Source organism: Montipora foliosa, chromosome 8 (assembly GCF_036669935.1).
Source record: "Montipora foliosa isolate CH-2021 chromosome 8, ASM3666993v2, whole genome shotgun sequence".
NCBI classification, from domain to species: Eukaryota; Metazoa; Cnidaria; class Anthozoa; order Scleractinia; family Acroporidae; genus Montipora; species Montipora foliosa.
This window is the reverse complement of record NC_090876.1, coordinates 26,844,874-26,867,373: the sequence shown is the minus strand read 5'-3', so window position 1 is coordinate 26,867,373 and position 22,500 is coordinate 26,844,874. Positions and strand designations below refer to the sequence as shown.

Below are 22,500 nucleotides of genomic sequence, written 5' to 3'. Positions count from 1 at the left end.
CTTTATAATCCTGTGGCAAACAAGGCAAATCAAAAGCCTCTTTGACAACAAAGACAAAGACACCCACAGATCCAAAGTTGTTTACAAAGGAGATTGTTCTTGTGGTGTTGATTACATTGGCGAGACTGTGAGAAACTTAGCAGTGCGAATTGCGGAACATTCAAATCCTGCTCACAACTCCGACCCTGCAAAACACCTGCGTGAAAACCCATCACATTTTTTCACTTTGCGCGTTCTCTCTTCAGTGCAAACATTCCACGTAAACGCAAACGTAGGATCGTCGAGGGGCTAATGATCCAACAATTCCGCCCCAGTCTGAACAAACAAGTTATTTCATAAGATATATATGCATGGATGCGTGCGCACTGTCATTTTGATGATCATCTGTCTGATGATGGCAAAGAGCCGAAAACGTTTGGTTCTTTAACATTTTAATTTTACAAAAATTACCTTGTAAATAGCATATTTTATCTAACCGAACATTATGGACACCATTTCACTCTAATGTTTGCTGTTTGCCCTAAACGTCATAATAAATCTACAGTATTTTAAAGTGGATTGGCCCGAGACGAAATAGACCTTATTCCAAAATGGCCGTCATCTAAATATTCTTTTGTTTTTATTCAAATTAGCCCTTGATGCCTCGTTCTTGAGCTGCAAATTCAAAAGAATATTTTGTCTTGAACGAGGCATCAAGGTCTAATTTCAATAAAAACAAAAGAATATCTAAATGGCGGCCATTTTGGAATAAGGTGTATTACAAAAGGAAAGACAAGGAACTTTATGTAAGTGCCTAGTCGTTCTGGCGCTGGAGCACTAATTGCGGACACTGTAAACTGGAATCAACAATTAACACAAATCAAATCAAATGTTGGTTTTTGAGGAGAGGGGAAACACAGAGTACCCGGAGAAAAACCTCTCAGTGCAGAGTAGAGAACCAACAAAGAGTCACTCGAGATGGAAAGCTATTATTGTATCTATTGCAATGAGGAAGTAACAGCGAGACAGGAAACGCTCCTCTGCGATGGCTGCGACAAATGGCAACATCGACGTTGCAACACGGGAATTTCGAGACAGCAGTAAAGAGATGCTGTTAAGTCCGGATTAGAGGTGGATTGGCGATGCCTATATTGCCGTGAGATCACTAATCCACTTGCGGAGAGTAGCAGAATCGAGGAAGAGATGGATGCCTTTGACATTCCGCCATCTTTTGGTATGCTTGTTTTTTCACTTTGTAAAATTAAGCGTTCCTTCCAAGCAAGCCAGCCGTCAAACAAGTTACCGTAGACTTTGAAAAGGCGCTGTGGGCGGCATTCAGAACGATCCTGCCAGCTGTGTCCATTCAGGGATGCGTTTTCCAATGGACGCAAGCCGTGTGGAGGAAGGTACGTTATCGCAATTAGTTTGGACTGAACATTCGCACATACAAAAACTAGGTAACTAGGTAACTTAGGTGTTTAACTAGGTAACTTATGTGTTTGGCTATGTTTGTTTTCAGGTGCAAGAGGTCGGCCTGCAGAGAGCCTATTCTGAGGACGACGCGTATATAAGTACATCAGAAAGTTAATGGCCCTTCCGTTCCTGCCTCACCGCCAGATCAGCCCTATGTTCCTTCGTTTGCAAGTTGAAGCACAAAAAGAGCCCCTTCAGAACCTCGTCGCCTACATCAGACGACAGTGGATTGAAAGCGCGGTGTTCCTTCCAAAAAAACTGGAGCGTGTACCAGCTGGCCATCAGAACGAACAACGACATCGAGGGATGGCACAACGCTCTGAATCGTCGGGCGAGCGGGCAGTGCGGATTACCTCTGTACTCCTTAATCGAGCTCCTGGACAGAGAGGCGAGACTTACAGCCGTCACCATCAGGCTTGTGTCCGATGAAAAACTGAAGCGGGTCCAGCGGAAGCAGTATCGAAACCGGCAGACGAGGCTATTCGACAGCTGGGACAAAAGGAAAGTAGAAAAGGAAAGAGAAGACCGCCGCATAGTTGCTGAAAACGAGCTCACATCTCAACGGCCCCACTCGTGGAAACTGAAGAAGGCAGTAAAAAATCACAACCAAAAAACAAAACCACAACCAAAAGAATATGACCAGCACTAAACTATCAATAAAGAAACCTAATAAAATTTGTGGGGGGATTGGGGCGCTTTGAAAGGTTCAATAACAAATATGGCGGTTCACATCAACAATCCCTCTCATGAAGTGAATTGCTAGTTATCTAATTGACAATTATTTTCAACGAAAAAGGTGTTTTTGGACGTTGGCGAACTGACATATAAGCGTTGGCGAATAGACTTCATACGTTGGCGAACAGGTCGTTGGCAAACTGACACGTTAGCGAAACGACCGGTATTCCAACCCACATATGACGCCGAATCTGGGAATCGAACCTGGGCCACACTGGTGGGAGGCGAGTGCTCTCACCACTACGCCATTCCTGCACCCCAAAAAGTAACAAATTAAACGATAGTTTTCAATTTACAAAACATGTTTCGACATACTCATGTCATCTTCAGTTGCAAATGAGCTTTTTCAACGGTTGTACATTTGAATTTATGTTGGTATGTTGCAAAATTACGTGTCAGAACTTGCGTACAATTTGAATATGAAGTGTGAAATGCGCAGAAAACAAAAATAGCGCACATAGCAATAAAATAAAAGACAAAAGAACAACGTAATTAAAAAGAAAGAGACAAATCTAAATGCCTCAACTGCTGATTAAGGATGGGATTTTCCCACTTAATGTGCAATGCCTCTTTGATCTTAATTTGGAATTTTGAGGCGGCAGAATCTAAGATCGTGAAACATTCTGTGTTACAAGAGTCATGACAGGCCCTAGATGACTGCAGGTGTCTGTAAACATGCGAAGACTTGTCCGACAAGAGATACTCACGAGCACGTGTACGTAGGTAATGTAGGTAATGTAGCTGGCATTACAGCCAGCACACGAGAATTTATAAACGACAAGCGAACGTAGACCTTGCGGTACTGAATCTTTCACGCTGAACATGTTTCTAAGTTCTGATACGTAATTTTGCAACATACCTTAACATAAATTCAAATGTACAACCGTTGAAAAAGCTCATTTGCAACTGAAGATGACATGAGTATGTCGAAACATGTTTTGTAAATTGAAAACTGTCGTTTCTTTTTTGAGAGTTATTGTTACTCTGCTATCTTTACGTACGTTAACAAATTAAAGTAACGACTCTGTGCCCAATATATAAGATATGTCACGAATCTAAATGACTTAGATAAAAGGTTACGCTTCTAAACCTTTAATTTCAGACTACCTGGTAAAAACAGAACTGGGTCGAATTGCGAGGGTCTTGGAACCACTGGAATTAGCCATGTGATGACGGCTGTTTTCTGTGCATACTGATCTTGCAAGAAGCCTCTTAATTGGGCATAATATAGATCACCCTCTATGTCTTCAATAGACACGATGTCACCAGCTTGGTACAGGATTCCCTGTCGGTGTTCAAGCAAACGTAATTTAAGTTAGTTTGGAAGAGAAGAACTTTTAAGATTCCACTTTGGAAACAAACAAACTCTGATGATGATCTGAAAAGGGTTACATAATTATAGGAGTGAATCATGGTCACGGCCTAAAGGCTTGACTTGTCATCTGACCAAGCTGATAAACATATTAGAAACTCATTCAGTGGCATAAAATTCTAGCATCAACTGGTTGTTCCATTAAAAAAGTTAGCGAATCACTCAAGATAAGTTTGAGGCTCTAAAATGTGAGAGAACTCTTACTTTGAAATAAATCCTGTCTGCTGCCACTACAGTTGCAAAACCCTCTGGTGACTTGTAAGGCTGTGGAATAAGAAAGTTACAATTCAACTTCCGTAACAATCAAGGGATATTCAAGCACTAATAATATTATTTTTAGTCCAAGATTAACATGATTTTCTGCATAAAGAACTCTGAAAAATGTCTTCCCACTAATTTTAGCCTTTGACCCATTGACTCCTGTCAAACACAAGACGATTTACTTGTCAACTGGGAGCATCCTGGGGTGCCTGGGGTGCCCTGGGGTGCCTGAGGAGTGAATGGATTAAGTTTCTTTGGCATCTAACCAACATGAATATATTTTCCTTCATGCAACTCCTATTCCATGCCAAGTATTTTAAGTTGCCAATAATTACTACATGTATCTCATGGTACATGTACATATATGTGGCTGTTCAACCTGATCTCGATAAAACTCCCCGCAAATGGCAACTTCAAAGCCTTGGACTAAATAGATCACTTCCTGTAGAAAGAATCCTAAAGATAATTAATGTTGGCCACTTTCAATAGTTCACAGAATTGTATTGTTTCCAGTGCAAGTGCCATCCAATCAAACACTCAATTAAAGTGCCGCTAACCCCAAAATATTTTTTTTGCTAAAATGAATCTTTGCACCTGTTCGAAACGCATTGCGGCCATTTTTTCACTTTTCTAACAAATCCTGCCATTTTATAGGCTTGGAAAGTTGGAAAAATCCAAGCATCTTTTGTTCACGACCGAGTCAGAAGGAGAGTGGAGCTATTCCTGAGTTGATGTCACAAACCGATTTACATCGAATTAACTCTTTGTAAACATGCATGCAAAGTAGATTGTGACGTCAAGCCAGGAATAGACCCACTCCCCTTATGACTCGGTCATGAACAAAAGATGCTTGGATTTTCGTAACTTTCGAAGCCTATAAAATGGCAGGATTTGTTAGAAAAGGGAAAAAATTGCCGCAATGCATTCCGAACAGGTGCAAAGATTCAATTAGCGAAAAAAATATTTTGGGGTTAGGGGCACTTTAAGACATCTTTGGCATTTAAGTGCATTGGATGTTATTCAAAAATAAAAGAATAAGAATGAATGCAAAGTGACCAACGTTTTTGTGTACATATAGTTGTATAATGTAAACATTACCATTGCAACTCTCCTCGTTAATTTTTATCTCCTTTCAACTATTATTGAAAGGCTGAAAGTAGCACTAAACCTCTAAACCTCTATTCAGTTACCAATGATAAACAAATTTTGTATAAAAATTGGGGAACTTTGCTAGGGCACTTGAATCAGTTTGGAGACACAAACAACAGGAATTGAAAATTTATGAAAAAGTTATGATTCAAAGCCCAACGATTCAACACTCCTGACTGCTGTCTTCATCAATTGCTCTATAACTGCAACAACAGTCCTTAACGACCTTCATTTCAATAAGATGTACAATGTAAATAGGTGTCAAAGAAAAGGCAGCCATCATCTCCAGAGGCAGACCAAATATCGATGTCTGAGGCTTCCTAGTCAAGACAGACATGCACATGTACATGTAGATACAAGTAAACCTAAAGTCTACTAAAAAGAAATTTAAACTTTCCTAAAAAGTAAGAAATACACATTGAACTACAGCACTGTACATGAATGCACTTCAAGGTTCTTTGGTGTTGATAAACAATGGCAATAAAAAGTTTAGATACAAATTATTACAGGCCTCTGACCTTGACCATTTTCACATGTATGATGTGCATGAAAACTTCCATCACAGCAATTTGCAGTCAATTTAATTTTTTTTCCAAACTATTTAAATTAAAGAAGAAACGATTTAGTTTTACTCAAGAGCGTGTTATCTTTGAACCGAATTTATTACCACAGCTTAAAAAAATAAACGGGAGAGGAGAACATGATTCAATGTGTGAACATGTGAGCCCTCCTTACCCCCTCCCCCACCCCCAAAGGGCCGCTGATGGCACGCAGTCTGGGTGACCCCTCAAATGATCTACATGACCCCCTGCTTATAAAAAAAATGGAATGCTGCTCCAACCACCACTTCCAAGCATGGGCCTCAAAATCAGTAAGTCAATAATTATTAATAATAACAATCTACACAAAGTAGTTAACAACTGCAGGGGATTGATACTGAAAATTGATGGCCAGTCAATAGGGAACTGTATTATTGGGCTTTCATTTAGCATTCATTGGTATACGTTATTGTTTGACATGGATTTCATTCATTTTCTGTGGAATTAATTTGCATCATCAAGCAGCAGAAATAAAGACTTCCTATTCCAGTGCAACAAAATGAAAATGTATATGTAAATACATTTGTAAAATTCATTAATAATTCATAAGGATGACAGCCAACAGAAATGCACTATTCAGGTCACATGAGTTGGTTTGTAAAGCCCGATAAAGTTCAACTGTCTGTAAGCACGAGGAGGGCTTGAATGGATAGCAGGGAAAGGCTGGGGTTGATGAATTTTTAATTAGTTGAATTATCAATAGGATTAACTTTTATAAAGATCTCTAGCTCACCTAATTAGTATGCTTAACTTTAATAAAGACAAGTCCTGTAAATTTGTACAAAGTTTATTAATCAATCACAAGTTTGACATTTCAATCACAACTATTATGCAACAATCTACGGTACTTGGCCTCTTGTCAGCCTTGTTGAGAACGTTTAATGCATCCTCTCCTCCAGTCTCACGCAAATGGCAGTTAACCACACAAAGTAACAAATAAAGTGAAATTGGGCAGATAACGTTCTCCAATTTGCTTGGCCACTTCACAAACAAACTTGCTCAACTAAAAGTTTAGATCACTATAGCGTATTTGGCGACATGTGCTCTAGTGAAACGGTCAGATTTTGAACATCTTCGCATTTGAGACCGGCCACTCCAACAAGTTCTGACATTGCACATTCATTTCGCCATCACTGCTGCCATTCCTCCAAGACTTTTTTGCCCCATTTAGTGTTGTATTGTGTTGCTCTCGGAGTGGCTTCCGACACAAAACTGGTGAGCAAAACCGACCAGCCATGTTTCTACTACAAAAGCTCTATGAAAATGAATTGCCTAATTCAGTGCTGAGTATTTTCCAAACTCCTATGTAACAGCTCCACACCCACATGATTAACATGACAAACACAATCAATTGTTTCATTTCACATGCAAGATAAAATATTTGCATCCGACCTTTATGGGCTTTTTTTAAAATGCCCATAAAGGTCTCTCGCTCACATTTTATCTATTACGTAAGGATGGCACAGTCAGTTAGTGCGCGGCCTTGGTGCAAGAGGTCCTGAGTTTGATTCCCGGATCTCACATCCTTGTTTCGACTTCTTTCCTTTCCGTGTAGTTAAGTAGATTTGAATACCAGTAAAACAGAGCAATGATGGAGAGGGGGGAGTAAAATGAGCGCACCATCAACCTCAGGTTTGTCAGTTGAATTACTGTTACAAGTTATCAACGTTAAATATGGTTACTTAACTTTACTTTACTTTACATACAATAATGCAAAATGTATACAATCAATTGTATCGATCATTTAATACATCCGATAAGGCCACCAATGTTAAAACTCAGCAACTTAAAAATAATTATATAAAGAACAATCAAAATCAGCAAAATAATCAAAATTAAATCTTTTTTTGTCTTCTATAAAGGTACATGTATATATTGTGACCCTTCATATGCACCAGTCAATGGAAACCCCAATTCGGCCCATCATGTAATTGTTGTGATTCATGCAAGGCATTGGAATATCCACCATTATAATTTAAAAGCTGAACCAAGGACGAGAGAAAAAGGTATATGTTGCAGTTAATTTTTGTTTTCAGTTAATTTTTATTTTCAACTAGTTAGTTTTTTTTTTAACTACAAGTAGGTGATTTTATTTTCAACTAGTTAGTTTTTTTCTAACTAGGTGATTTTATTTTTAACTAGGTAATATTTTTTTAACTAGGTAAATTTTTCAAAAACTGGGTAAACTTTTTCTCTCTGGTGCTATTAAAGGCCAACAAATTTTAGTGATTAGGGTCAAATGCTCAGCTGAGTGATTTGGGTTACTGAGCACTTATTTTGAATGATTAGCTTTCATGTAAGGTTAGGGAGACTACCTGCATTTTAGGAATTAGGGTTAAGCTTTCAATTTAGTGATCAGGGTTACGCACCGTCTTATTTGAAAAAGTTAGCATTCCAGGAGGTGTATGACAACTGCAGACTGTCTATAAATATTGCGGATACAGTGTTTAAGTCTAAGCACCCATTTGATTAGCGCTGATAAGCAGTATTTAAGTCTAAGCAACCATTTTGACATAGTTAGCTTTCAATAACTGAGTTAGGATTAGTCTGCAGTTAGTGTGTAAGTGCGAGACACTGCATTCTATGCAAGGAATTGGCATGTATTGTTACAGTAGTAATTGGAGTAATCAATCATCTGAAGTGTATAGTCTAAAACAACTGTGTCTTGGTCATTGGGTTAAGAATATTGGTCCCTGGTTATTGGAAGTAAAGCATTCTTTCACTTGTAGGATAAAGGGGTTAGAGTGTAAAGAAGCTGTGGTGCTGTGCCGGTGGGAAAGTGAAGTAAAGGAAAGGGTTTATCAAGTGAGTTGATATGGTAAATTGACCACGGTGAAGAAATTTGAAAGCTGGCATTTTGATTGTTAGCCCTTCCTCAAAGCTAAACCCTTTTTTGTCTTTCACATAGTAGGACTACTTTTTGAAATGAAAAAACAGTGATATTCCTTTGAAAATATAACTTGTTTAATTAATACAAGATTGATAAATACTTCTCTCTCAGATTTTCAATAAACAAGAGCAATATACTACCAGAAAGTAACTACATTACAATAACGTTACAATGGTATTATTATTTGGTACTGTTACAACATGAATAAACTTCAATTTACCTTGAAAGGAAATTTGTTTACTCATTTTGCAAAATGGCCTGTTTACATGCTACAGATCTAATCTAGTGGATCTAATCTCGACCAGAATGTTTTTTTGATATCAGTTACTTTTCCTAAAAGCAACTACTGTTGGGGTACAATGGTGACCTTTTACCATTCAGTCGATCTCTATGAAAGGCTGCCATTGGTTGGTGGGCACTTTCTAAGCATGGAATATGCACATTTTAACACTTGTGTTAACAGCATGCTGACTGATTCCTGCGTAATTTCTTGAAGCCACTTTTTCACACTTGCGTCCTCTGGGAAAAATTAGACTGTGTACTTGGGACAAGATTTGAAACAGTTCCCGTTTTGGAGCTACTTTCTTGATGTTTGCCGTTGCTGTAAGCCCATTTCTTTTGACATATCATCTGATGTTCCCAGTTTGTTAATTGTTTCTGCTCAGATCAATCTTCGTTTCCTGAAAGGCCGAGTTTCATCTCTGTTTTTCTTTCTAGAAATGTTTGGCCTTCCTGTAAAAATCATCTTTTGAATAACAATTTACTTGCGAATGTTTTCAATTCCTGTATTTCTCCATAGAAATCAATGTCATTTACGCTATTGCATTGGCATGACTCCTCCATTTTATCAGTGCTGCAAGATTTACAACAATGTGCATGGCTCTGGTGTCCAAATGTGAATAAATCAAAGTTTGGACCGAGAGTGGCCTGGGATGAATAATAAAATATTTAAAAATTATAAATTATGATGAGAGGTTTGCTTGAGTTCCTTGAATGTGTGGTCAAGTGGATAAGGGAGTGGACAGCCAGATCCAGAGATAGGGGTTCAAGTTCAAGTCAGTAAAAAGAAAAGTCTTGACAAGTATGAATTGTCTGTGAGAAGTGCTGTAGAAAGGGGTGGGCATAATGGATGTTCAAGGGGGGAGGTAACTGGAAGGTAAGGGAGGATAGATCTGTGAAGAAAGGGTGGGGTAGGATAAGGACAATGGGGGAAGATGAGGGACGAACAGGACAAGTAGAACGGAGAAGAGGAGAGTTTCGTTCTTTTTTCATACCCCCTACAAAAAAACAAGCCCCTGTTTTTTAGCTACACCCCTAAAAAAGAAAAATCCCTTTTTTAGACAGTTGATTAAAAAAAGCATAGTTAAAAAAAATTACCTAGTTAAAAAAAAACCTACCATAGTTAAAAAAAATTACCTAGTTAAAAAAAAATTAACTGAAACTGTAAATTACATGTAACTGCAACATATAAAATTATATTGTCATCAGAAGATACTGCAGAATTCGTCTATAGCTGTATTCTAATTCAGAGTTATTTTAAAAACTCTAAGGGCATGTCTCTAAAATCTAGAAATATATAGCTACAGTATAAAGGGTTCAAGAACCTCTAAAATCAAAACGTTAGGGGGTTTTTTTCGTAAAAAGTGTAGTTAACCAAACTGTAAATTGAAAGCTAAACACTGAAAGGAACGCTTAGGCTTAATCTTTAAACAAGTGCTATATGCTTCACACGATCTCGTAAAAAGTGTAGTTAACCGAACCATAAATTGAGCTAAAATGTTACAAGAGTGCTTAGGCCTATGGTATTTGTTTTTGCAAAATGGGTGCTTAATGGTAATCAGTAAAACCAACCAAACCTAGTGTTTTTTCGTTTTTTTTATTTATTTTAATTTTAATTTAAATTTTTTTTATATATAAATAAAATATATTTGTGACACTGCTTACAAAATATACTACATAAGTTACTTACACTGCTAACATCACAAATTTCCAAATACTCATTACAATGTTAGGTAAAGGTAAAGGTATTTATTTACACACAAATAAAAGGCCAAACAGCCACGCAACTGCTGATGGCATGTATAATTCTTAATAATGATTATAAAAACTTAATATAAATATAAGTGTGTATGTTTACAATTAAGTCTGTTCTAACACCGTAAATAGTTAATTTACAACACAACACAGAACTTAACTTAACAAGGAAAATTCTTCGTCCATTTGTTATAAAATGTAGATAGGTTATTGTTCTTAGTATAAATGTATTTTTCTGTTTGGTATTTGATCTTAAGCCTAGATTTGAAACCTTCAATACATGGAAGTAAACGTTTCCTTCTGCAGTCCCATAGATAAAGTTTACCAATTAATATTAAATAGTTAAGTACGGGACATGATGATGAATCTATGCTACCAATTATGATTGCCTGCAAATTAAGGACTTTGTTTTGTTTTGTTATTGAAAAGGCGTATTGCTCGCAATCTTTCCAGAATAAATTCGAGTGCGGACAATGGAAGAGAAAGTGGTGTAATGTTTCAGGTTTTGTGTTACAAAAAGTGCATTTATCTTGCTCAGTATAGCCAATTTTACATAATTTTGTGTTTGTATATAGTATCGAATTTAAGAACTTGTACTGGAAGGCCTTAACATAAGGTTCAAGAGCCACTGTATGGTTCCAAGTCATCTTCGGATAATTTAAATTCTTGTTTCAGTTTATGTGCATTGTTTGGAAGTTGGGCTTTATTGCTAATAACCAAGCAATAATAATCTTTTGATTTGTTTTTATGATGTCAAAAATATTTCCATTATGCTTGAAGGAAGGAACACCTTTAGTGGGGCCACAAAACGTCTTTAAACTGAGAGGTACCTCATGTCTAAGTCCAATCCATGTAAGAACATTAACTTTTTTTCTAGTGTGCAGTTTAAATGTTCTACATTTGTAGAACTCACTTAGAGAGCATACTGCGCAACGGTGGCTCAGTTGGTTGAGCATCGGGCTGCCTTGCAGGAGGTTGTGAGTTCGACTCCACCTGGACCAACACTCAGGGTCTTAAACTAACTGAGGAGAAAGTGCTACCTTCGTAATTACATCCGCATTTGGTTAAGACTTTCAAGTCTTCTCGGATAAGGACTATAAACCGTTGGCCCCATCTCACAACCTTTGAATGTTCACAACCCAGTGGGACGTACTGTACATGTAAAAGAGCCCACACACTATTTGTAAAGAGTAGGGCATGGAGCTCCTGGTGTTGTGGTCAGGCCTCATTTCATACATTCATGTGCTGGGGGAGATGGCTAATGGACTGATAGTGGCCACCAGCGGCACCTGTATATGCTGATGTCCGATCTCACCTATAGATCACTTGCTTGTAAAGAAGGTAACATATAACAATTGTTGAACTCTACATGTAGAATTTCAATCTCTAGGACCAAACCTAGAGTGCAGTTTAGATGTTCTAGAACTCACTTAGAGAATATACATGTATCTATTCTAGAACTCTAGACATGCTAGAGCCAACAGAAAGTAGCATGTAACAATAATTGTCGAAGTACTCTAGAATTTAGATATCTAGAATGCTATAAAACTATAACTAGAGCGGTTCTAGAATGCTACGGAACTTTATAATTATTAGACCATTTTAATTTCTACATGTGTATTTAATCACGCATTATATAGAGCTCTTCTAACTAGAGCAGTTCTACGCCAAGTGGTACATGTAAGTTACGAAACAGAAGCTTCAATCAACAGGTTTAAAGATATACATGTATAATTATAACAAAATCTGGCGTAGATAATAAAGTTACATCATTTTCTTTTCATGGGTGTGTTTATTTGTCGTCAGTTTTCTTAATGAATTGCCCCAACGCCGGTGAAGGTCCGTTTTTCCTGTTGATGGTTCCTTCCATCCCATACTCTGCTTACACATACAAAATAATGAAGACTACCAATAAAGCACAGGCTTATTGCGCATGTCAAAGGTTTGTGATAGAGGAGGGTCAACGATATTAGCATTTTTCTTCAAAGAAAGAAAATTGTTAAAAAAGTAAATTATATCCCAGTTAAGTCATTGCGTTTCTATTGTCTTGTATTCAATAATCTTCTTATAAAAAGCCAGTTTTCTCATTCTACAAAAGCAAGTAAATCTGCTTCGAATGATACTACGTAAGTACACTGTGCATCTGATGTATTGAGTCAGTGATAACACTAAAAAGGATAAGCCAACAAGCAAGAAAAGAAAAATATACAAATTTCAAAGAGTGGGGTTAAACAAATTCGAGTTTAGCTAGAGTGGGATTCAGAGAAAGAATTGGAGCGCTGCAGATTCTCGTAAAGCTTTCTCCGTGCATTCATCATCATCCTTTATAGTCAATGGTACCCTGCTAGCAATTTACTGGGCTGACGAGTACAGGAAAAGGGTACAGGAAAAGAGACACAAGACCTCTGCTGTTGTAGCCGGGAAAGTTGATGGGTACAAGAACTGTAAAAGCGAGACACTTATCAAGCATTTTTTCAAGCATTTTGACCCACGTTTACTGCAAGGACTGTTTTTTGATTGGTAGCAGTAAATTGAAAGCAGCAACGTAGCAAGAAGTACCGTATTTACCCGTGTATAAGTCGACCTTTTATGGCCTCAAAACAAGCTCCAAAAATTGCCCTCGACTTATACACGGGTCAAGGATTTTGAGCAAGTTCCAGCTAAGTAATTTATTCAAAATTGACATAATAATGTTGTCTTGGGCACAACAAGCACAGTGGACAAAAGGCGACAAGACTTCAAAATGAATGTACAGTATATAGGCAATTCCAGTTGAAATGAAAAAGGATTTGTCCAAATCTAAATGTTGAAGATACTCACAAGCACAAATATGAAATAGGCACTGGAAATTTTCGTTTTCCAAAGGCGGAAAGCTCTAAAATTAAAGGCATTTCTGTTTCTTCAAATAAACTGAATCGTTCAACGGCTTAGTAACCTGGGGCAATACCTCGTGTTTGCGTGCAAGCATCGTCACTTGTGTTGCGTGAAAATGCTGGTTGGTAATGATTGTTTTTTCTTCTTTATACAAACCTGGCTGATTTAAATGCTTTTGCAAACTTCGTATTGTTTGGTTTATGAGTTTTGTTTTGTTTATCATGTGACAAATTATAAGTGAAGCAGCAATTAAACCTTGCACATTTTCGCATTGTTCGCAAGTTATTTTCAAAGATTGACTCCTGCTTCTGTGATGTTGTGCTTATCCTCTAAAGCTCTTTATCATTGAACAACGAAACAGCTTAGTTTGAGGTTTACATGTTCGATTTTCTGACAACTTTTTTGAACTCAAGGACAAAATGCTCGCATATACATGTACAACAACTGCTGAACCACAAAACTATTAAGCGCTAATGAGGACCTGAGTTTTTTGTGTATCCACACTTCCAGAAATCGAAGAATTAGTGTCCCAGTAACATAATGATTTTAACAAAGAAATTAAGAAATTGCTTTTTTTGCCATCAAAAATGGGGGGTCGACTTATACACGAGATCGACTTATACACGGGTAAATACGGTACTTCCAGAAGTTTTGGCCAGACAAGAAACAGCCCGGCAGAAAGAGCTCCAGCGGGAGCTTGAAGTCAAATTCAACACTGCTTATATAACAGTGCAAGAAGAACTCCTGTTTGCAAAGTATCAGCTGCTGCTTTTGCTTTATAAAATGAATGGAGTTGACATCGGTCCATCCTGCGACACCGATGTCATAAAGTCTGATCTTGGTGACCTGATGGAATCATTGAAGTATGCGTCTATTGTCAATTATGAAGCTGTGTATTTATTCCGGTTTTCAAGTATATTTTCTCTGGTTAAAAGTGCACAATGAAAAAAGGAAATACATGATGAAAACATTTCTGTTATCTCGAATGTACTTTGACATGATGATAACATGTAACAATAATTTGTGTTGAAATTGAGAAGTCAAGCGGATTTAAAAACTACAACAATTTTATCACCGTCTCAAACAAAAAGTAAGTCAGCCTTAATTAAAACAACAAACACAGGATTAAAATAAAATACAAATAAATGAAAATGACGTAATAATGTCTTAAGTTCTAATTTTCGGTTGGAATAGGCGCTCCCAATATTTTAAGCTGTGCTCCTATAAACATTTTCTGCTGTGCGCCTAAAATGTTGGCAGTGCACCTAGAAATATAGACCTAGTAGCACAAGTGCTCCCATAGCCAAAAATAAACTTTGAGCCCTGTATGCCAAGAACTGCAAGAACTGCAGCTATATACATGAACACAGTAGAATCGAAAGCTATTCTGTACAGCCTTCATGTAACTTTACCTTTCTTTTAACTTTTTGCAGTGTTCGACGACCTCTACATCTTTCTCCTGATTTTCCGTTATAACCTTTCCTGGTTCCTGCCTTGATTCTCGCAACAAGTTTTTTACTCTCCTTAGAACTTTGTCTTTGAATTCGAATACTGGAATTGACTCTCTTTAAATGGCAACTGTTACAAAAAATGTCACCATTGTTTCCCTTTCTCCACATCAAAGAAGTTGCTATTTTGCAGGCTGAGCACTGTGGACCGTGATCCAGGGACATTTTTCATGCGGTAACGTACTCTTTTTCCTTTAAAGGACCACAGCAACATCCGCCATTTTTGTGTATTTACCCGTCAACCAATGCAAATCAAAAGGACATTGGACATTTCATAACAATTACACGCCACAGTATCCCATCTCAATAATGAAAAGCTTACCGCTGTAAAAGGAATGGCCGTTTAGGGGCTGTGAGGGGCTGTGTGAATCGGGTCCATTCAGCGGTCCATTCTCGTTCCCAGAGCTGCGATCCTCTTGGCCAGCGCCACGGATCGAGAGCCCTGGCAAGCCCTGGCTGGTTCCAATTCAACAGTCCGGGATTCACGGAATTCGGTCGTTCTGCGCAGTTTCGATTCTTTTTCAAAATGGCCGACCAAGCCAAATTGATCTTTTCCACGAGGCGTTGAATTATGGAATGGAAATTCTAGATTTAAGCGACATCACATTGAAAGAAAAGAAGTACGAGGGTTTGAAGCCTCAAATGCACGATCATTTTTTTTTAAGATGAGAGAGGGAGGACTGAAGGGTCACTGAATGTCTGGTTAAAGGTTATTAAATAATACTTTCGCATGTCAAATGTTCTAAGCTCTATTGATTTAGAGACAATAACATTATAATACGTAAGTAAACAACCTTGAAATTTGCATTTATTACTAAAAATAAATGATCACATATACTGGTAATAAATTATTTTCATATGTTTTGCACCTAAAAGCCTGCCTAGTGGTCCTAATGGTCCCAATTATTTTGTCTGACTTCTACGAATTATGGATATATATGTTTTTTATTAACTTATAATAATATTTCCAAATGGTCTGGATAGCAAAAGCGTTACTAATAGCGGAGCGCAAGGCGCGCGCTCGCGGAGCAACATAAGAAAATATGGTAACCCATAGTCTCCTACGCAGCTGTTCTTTGTGTGGAGAGGAGCGTTGCGTGACCACATAAAGAACGGCTGCGCAGGAGACTAGGTAACCCATCGAAGTGTTTGTATAGCCATGACGTCATGAACATCCGTACGAACGTCCGTACGTCCACCCCTCCATGTATGCCAATGTGACCAGTATCGTGCTAGTTTTGATATCCACCATTGGACATCCATGTTTTGATCGATTGACACCTGTCAAAACAAGGTTTCCGCTGACCAGTATCACAAGACCATATCGCGGGGTGAAGCTTAGAGTTCACCGAGGTCAGCTGGTTTTTTTTTTAAGTTGACCGCTGACCAGGTACTGGTTTTTGATTGGAGTGAAGGCTCAACCTACAATAGGTTAACTCACCTAAAACGCGGCTACACGGCCGTGCTACGTCAACTATAGTTCTTACACAGTCGACGCTTTTCGTGTTCAGGTCGAAAACGGTTTGGAAAATTGTTTTGTTTCTGCCTTTTCGCTGGTTTCAATCCAGTTTGACATATCATGATAGCTGTGGTCCACACTGGCGGCTACGCAGTTATTCAAGTCAAGCATCGGAGGGATATAACCTTAAAGCTGGGTGTTTATTTTTAATTTGCTTAGAGCTGCTTTTTTTCTGTATTGCAATTTTTGGCATATCTTTAGAAGCTCTGATAAGGTTACATGATGCCTGGAAGACCTATGACTAGAACAGAAACGAAAGGAGAAAGAAAGAGAACGACAATGACAAAACAGAATACCAGTAAGAGCTCATACTTGTTGGAAGAATTTACCCCACAAATTCTTTCCTTGGGCACTAAACCGTTTGTTATTTTTACGGATGCGTTATTTAAAGTGGATGCGTATTTTTAAAAAGTGGTTTAATCGGTTTTTCCTTTGTTCAGGAATGAAACTCGAATATTTATTGACAACTGGAATTAAAAAACAATTACAAGTGTTTGTTTTGCTTTAAAATGCGAGCGAACAAGTGCTTTTCCGTTTGCCCAACTGGTTTTCGATGTGCCTCGACAGTGACAAGAGAAATTTGCCCTTATATTATAAACACGTAATCGAAATGGGTTCTCGTAAAATTAGGGAGAAATTTCACTAGCTTGTGGAGGGGGACATTAGGATTTTCGATTTTGCGGTTTTGGCTATTTTTTTAGATCGGTTTTTCGGGTTTTTGTGCCAAAAGACTTCGGTTTTTAAATTTCGGTTTTGGTGTTCATTGCGGTTTGCGAGTTTTTCGTTTTTTAGCATCTGGTTTTCGGTTTTCGTAAAAAATACGAGCGGTTTTTCGGTTTTGTTATCCGATGTGCTTTTCGGGTTTTTCTATTTTGTCCTATTTGGTTTCCGGTTTTTCTTAGATTTGAGCGGCAATTGATCTCGAATAGAGTGTTATTTATTTATTTCATCTTTATTTAACCACGGTGCAATTCATCACCAATATAAAAAAAAATATGTACAATTAAAAATTTATAGATAGAACTATGTAAACTACATTAACTATCTTACTCAATATCATACAATATAAGCTGCTTTCCATGAATGCCGTGTTTAGAATAATGGCTTAGATAACCTCTTTAATCAGTCGTTTGAATTGATTGAGGGACTCTGCTTTCCTTAGCTCTAATGGCAAACTGTTCCACAAAACTGCGCCACTAAATAGCTAAAGCTGTTTTTTGTAGTAGTTTGTACGCGGTTGCGGAACATGTACCTTATTCACAGAAATAACCAGAATCGCGATGGACAATTTTCGAGCAGAGATACGGGACTTAAATACCATTGTTGCTCTTTCAATTTGCCTTTGAGAGACTAGGGATTTCCATCTTTAGAGTTTAAATAAATTGTTGACATAAGCGTCATAGTTAGAGTAGGTCAAGACACGGGCTGCTCTAGCTCTGTTTTGTAGTTTTTGCAGTTTGTCCTGCAAAAGTAAATAGAATGTAAGGTCCCATAGGGTACAAGATGTCTGTTTTCACTCTCGTGATCAGTAAGTGATAATAGAGCTCATATGAAAACACTTATTGAGAGGAATGCGTGACAAACTAAATGTCACGGTAGGGGATCACGCGTGTCGAATGACGCCCTAGTTGGTGCGGAGTGGATGAAGATGAAGGACCCCATGAAGATCTGAACGAGCATGAAATGAGCGAGAAGCTAGTGACTCTGATAAAGGCCAGCAAGAATTTAATAAATGTAGTGACGAAGTCAGTGCAGATGATAACAATTCCCAGGGCCAGCAAGATGAATTAGGGACATCGACGAATTGTCTCTTTGGTGCAACGTCGCGATATGGAAGGGCGGTGCCCGGGTGGGGAATGACTCCCATATAAAAAGGGGAGGGATGCCCATCGTCTCGCTTAGGAGTGTAAATTTCGGATGTTGGTCTCACTTAGGGTGTTTTGGGTAAAACGCAATTATATGTAGCCGTGAAAATCTCCTTAGGGTTGCGCGCGAAGAAATATAAAAGTGTATATTTACACTTTTATATTTCTCCACGCAGGTGAAAGTATTAGGTGATAATGTCTTTGCCATCATTTAAAGTCGCTGTATTTTTTTATTTTTCTGTGTTATGGATAATATGGTCTCTTTTAGGGTTGAAAAAAAGCCTGGGCCACGCCCAGATTGGTCCAACCTCGTTCCCACCCACCTTCCCCTCGGCGGAGAAAAGCCCTGGGAACGAGGTTGACTAAAATGCTGTACTTTTGCCATAAAAACTATCCAGTTAAGCTCGCATATTACAAAAAAAGATGAATTCATAAAGGCCACCTTTTCCAGCGAAATATTTTTTGAAACAAACAACATATTTGCTATTAGAGGCAATCTTTCTTTCAAAAAATTCTTGGCTGTCACATTTCATATTATATTTACCTGAAGACTGTGCAGAGAACAGAGATCACTGATCCACTTAAGGTATTCGATTCCTTCTCTGTCTTTGTTGGTTTCAGTGTTCTACATAACAGCCCACTTGGTAAGATATTAGAAATACCGCTGACTTCGATTTCGGCTCGACGGGCGATAGTTGTTGTCGAAGTCCATTACTCCTCGCTTTATGATTCCAGACATTTATTTTTCTCCCCCCGTTTTATTTATCCATGTGACGTTCCATTCTTGAGCTCCATAAGGGTATATTTTGTTTAAAGATGCACTAAAACGCCACGCGCGTTACCACGACTTTCGACGCCATCGCCGGTTTAATAATTAAACGTTCTCCTGTGTGCACCAGGGAAATCCAGCCCCCTCAAACCTAACAAAATACGCGCAGAACACTCTATTCACAAAGACACCACTTAGCAGGGGAGTGACAGGCAAGACTTTTCCCAACACGGAAAAAAATATTAAAAAAAAAACAAAAATATAAAACCCACGAAATGAAACGCAGATTCCGACTGGGTTTGCCATACTGGCAACCCAGTAATAAAACGGAAAATCTACCCATTTTCCGACTGGGGTTGCCATACGGCAACCCAGTAACAAGCACACCCACAGTGAGTGAATGGAAAGGAAAAAAGCCATTTCAGAGTTAACTGTCAATACCCAGCGAATAGGAATCACGCTAAAATTAGAAAACATAAAAAACTTTGTCAGTTTAAGGTCAAAAACTGAAGAGTTTTACTGATGTACTTTATTCCACTTTATCTCTGAAAACGAGATCATTCACATTTTGATTTATTTCATTGAAACACGCCAGCTTGGCTTGGAACAAGAATCGGCAAAATACGGCAATGCAACCAAGAAAGGACGAACACTAACTTTAAACAAACTTCTGAAAACACAAGGAGGGGGACATTGGGGTGTATTAGAAACCGCAAAACCGAAGAAAAAAATAATCCAAAACCGCAAAAAAATTCGGCCAAAACCGAAAACCGCATACAAAACCATCAAAAAACCGATACAATGGTGACAAGTGCGGCATACAGAGCAAACTACGGTAACACTTTATTTCATCAAACTATTTGTGAATGTCATGGACTTGTCTAAAGCCTTCATATCTTTTAGTATCTGCTAAAATCATAGGCTTTATTTCTGCCGCTCTCTCGAGCCCGGACTTTGTGGGCTCATTTTCCGTAAACCTGCTGGTAATGGAGCCAAGTTAACTTAGGAGAATTTGCACACAAGTCCTCTCTGAAATTTCAATTTTGCAATGGCAAAAAGCTATAGCTCTGGAAACCTCCAATAAAACTCTCTAATTGAACATTTCTATTTGATAACTAAGACCTGACAGTTTGGAGATTCAAATGGAATGTTTAATCTTGGTATAAAACATGCGATTGCATTGAGGAAGCTAACCGGTACTGTTTGTTCCTTGTTTTACATGGCAGCAGGAACTTGCTCAAAGGTTAAATGTGGTAATAAACAGATACTTACTTAAAACAGGAGTCGAATATTGAACCTCACCGCCTCCGGGGGGCTGGGGCTCCGATATAAAAAGGCGAGGGATGCTCGTCGGAATTTTTACATTAAACGTTAAAGGAGACCAATCTCAACCTCGTTCCCAGGGCTTTTCTCCGCCGAGGGGAAGGTGGCCGCCCACCTTCCCCTCGGCGGAGAAAAGCCCTGGGAACGAGGTTGGTTTACGTAAACAACAATAAAAGCAAGGTGACACACGCTAACACCAACCCGGTTTACAACCCGGTGTGGACCCGGTGTGGCCAACACATCACGCATGCGCTCAACCATTTCACCCGGGCAATTAGCAGCCATGGACAGCATTTTATTATTATTTTTTTTTGTAAAAGGAGTTTATTCACAGGTAAAAAAAAACACCTATTTACATCAATATCGCAATAAATAAACTGCCAAATCAAGTTCAAGTAAAGTATTCACTAAGATGGCACTGTGAGCAGGAGGACAACCATTTCACCTGGTCAATTAGCAGCCATGGACAGCCTTTTATTTATTTATTTATTTTGTAAAAGGAGTTTATTCACAGGTAAAAGAAAAACCACCTATTTACATCAATATCACAATAAATAAACTGCCAAATCAAGTTCAAGTAAAGTATTCACTAAGATGGCACTGCGAGCAGGAGGACAACCATTTCACCTGGTCAATTAGCAGCCATGGACAGCCTTTTATTTATTTATTTATTTTGTAAAAGGAGTTTATTCACAGGTAAAAGAAAAACCACCTATTTACATCGATATCACAATAAATAAACTGCCAAATCAAGTTCAAGTAAAGTATTCACTAAGATGGCACTGCGAGCAGGAGGACCCTCAGAGTTAAGCAATTTAGCTGGAGCACGCTTTACAGGCTTCATCGTATCAGATAATCTCTTAGAGGACTTCTGCTGAATACGAAAAACATAATTAATCATATAATGACGGGAATCAGGAGGTAAAGTGTGCTTGTCCATTAGTCGAGAGACAAAATCAGCAACTCCTTCGTTGGACATTCGAACTACATCATCACGAGACAGTTCGCCTAAAGCAGAAAGAAGAAGAGAATCAATTTTATCACGATGAACACTTGAAACGGACGAAACCGCAGGTGGCATTGAAGCAGCAGACGAAACAGGAACAGAAGAAGGAACATCAGAAACAGGAGCAGGTGGAACAGGCGATGCAGGAACAACAGAAGAAGGGACTTCAACAGGAACGTCAGAAACGGAAACAGGAACTTCAGGAACACCAAGAGCGGAACCAACATCAGGCGCAGGAACATCAGAAACAGGAGTAGGAATACCTCGAACAGCAACAGGAGAAGAGGAAGGAGAAGGAGCTGCCGAGGCAACAACCTCGTCATCCCCAGACAACATCTCATCGTCTTTCTCCATCTCGGAAGACTCAGACGAAGCTTCCTCAGGAGGAGGAGCATAATCAGCACTGGCGTCATCTTCAGCGGCAGGAATACTTGAATACAAAACCTCTGTTCCAGGGTAAATAGCACCCCAGGCCTGTCTACACTCTCTAGCCATGTGACCGGGCTGAAGACAGCGCCGGCACAGACCAGAGAGAGGGCAGGAAGAACAACGATGACCGGTTTCATGGCAAATAACACAACGGACAGGCTGGCGGGCGTACCAAACACGGCAATTATAATCACTGATCGTAACGAAGTAAGGAATGTCAAGGTCTAAGGCCATCACAACGACGCGGTTACCATTGTAGAGTGCAGGGAAGTTGGCAAAGGAACGGAACCGAAAATCTGCACGGACAACACGTACTTGAACATCACCGCAAACAAGACCAGACGAAATCAGATCATCGCATGAAGCCCGATCCTTAAACGTCAGACGAACACGGCCGCCCCGCAAAAACTGAACAGTTGTAAGCTTTTCGGCATCCACGACACTCAAGAAACGTGGTAGCACATCCGACGAGCCATATTTCTTATAAACCGATTCTGGGAACCGTAATACCACACTGTTCGGACAGCGAAGGGACGGCATGGCGAACTCAATACAGGGTTGGGCCCACGCCGTTCCTTCCCGGCAGGTACTTAGGACAGGGCCTGATGTGGGGGAATACGGGGACTTTAAGGGGACTTTGCAACAAATTTCTGCCCTTGTGGTGGGGGAAATGTGGGAACTTTAATTTTTGAATGCCCTACTCTCGGGGAGAAAG

General features: G+C 39.0%; 1 protein-coding gene across 1 annotated transcript in view; it reads right to left on the bottom strand.

The window, feature by feature from the left end:
• LOC137967491 (GATA zinc finger domain-containing protein 1-like) overlaps positions 1-15,123 on the bottom strand; it is a 20,095-nt gene extending 4,972 nt beyond the window's left edge. Inside the window, exons 1-3 of the mRNA XM_068814004.1 lie at positions 14,779-15,123; positions 3,764-3,823; positions 3,295-3,472 (exon numbers count right to left, since the gene is read on the bottom strand). Coding sequence (XP_068670105.1) covers positions 3,295-3,472; positions 3,764-3,823; positions 14,779-15,039 — 499 coding nt within the window. The 5' untranslated portion in view covers positions 15,040-15,123. The remainder of the gene's footprint in view (positions 1-3,294; positions 3,473-3,763; positions 3,824-14,778) is intronic.
• Between the last annotated feature and the right edge of the window lie 7,377 nt (positions 15,124-22,500).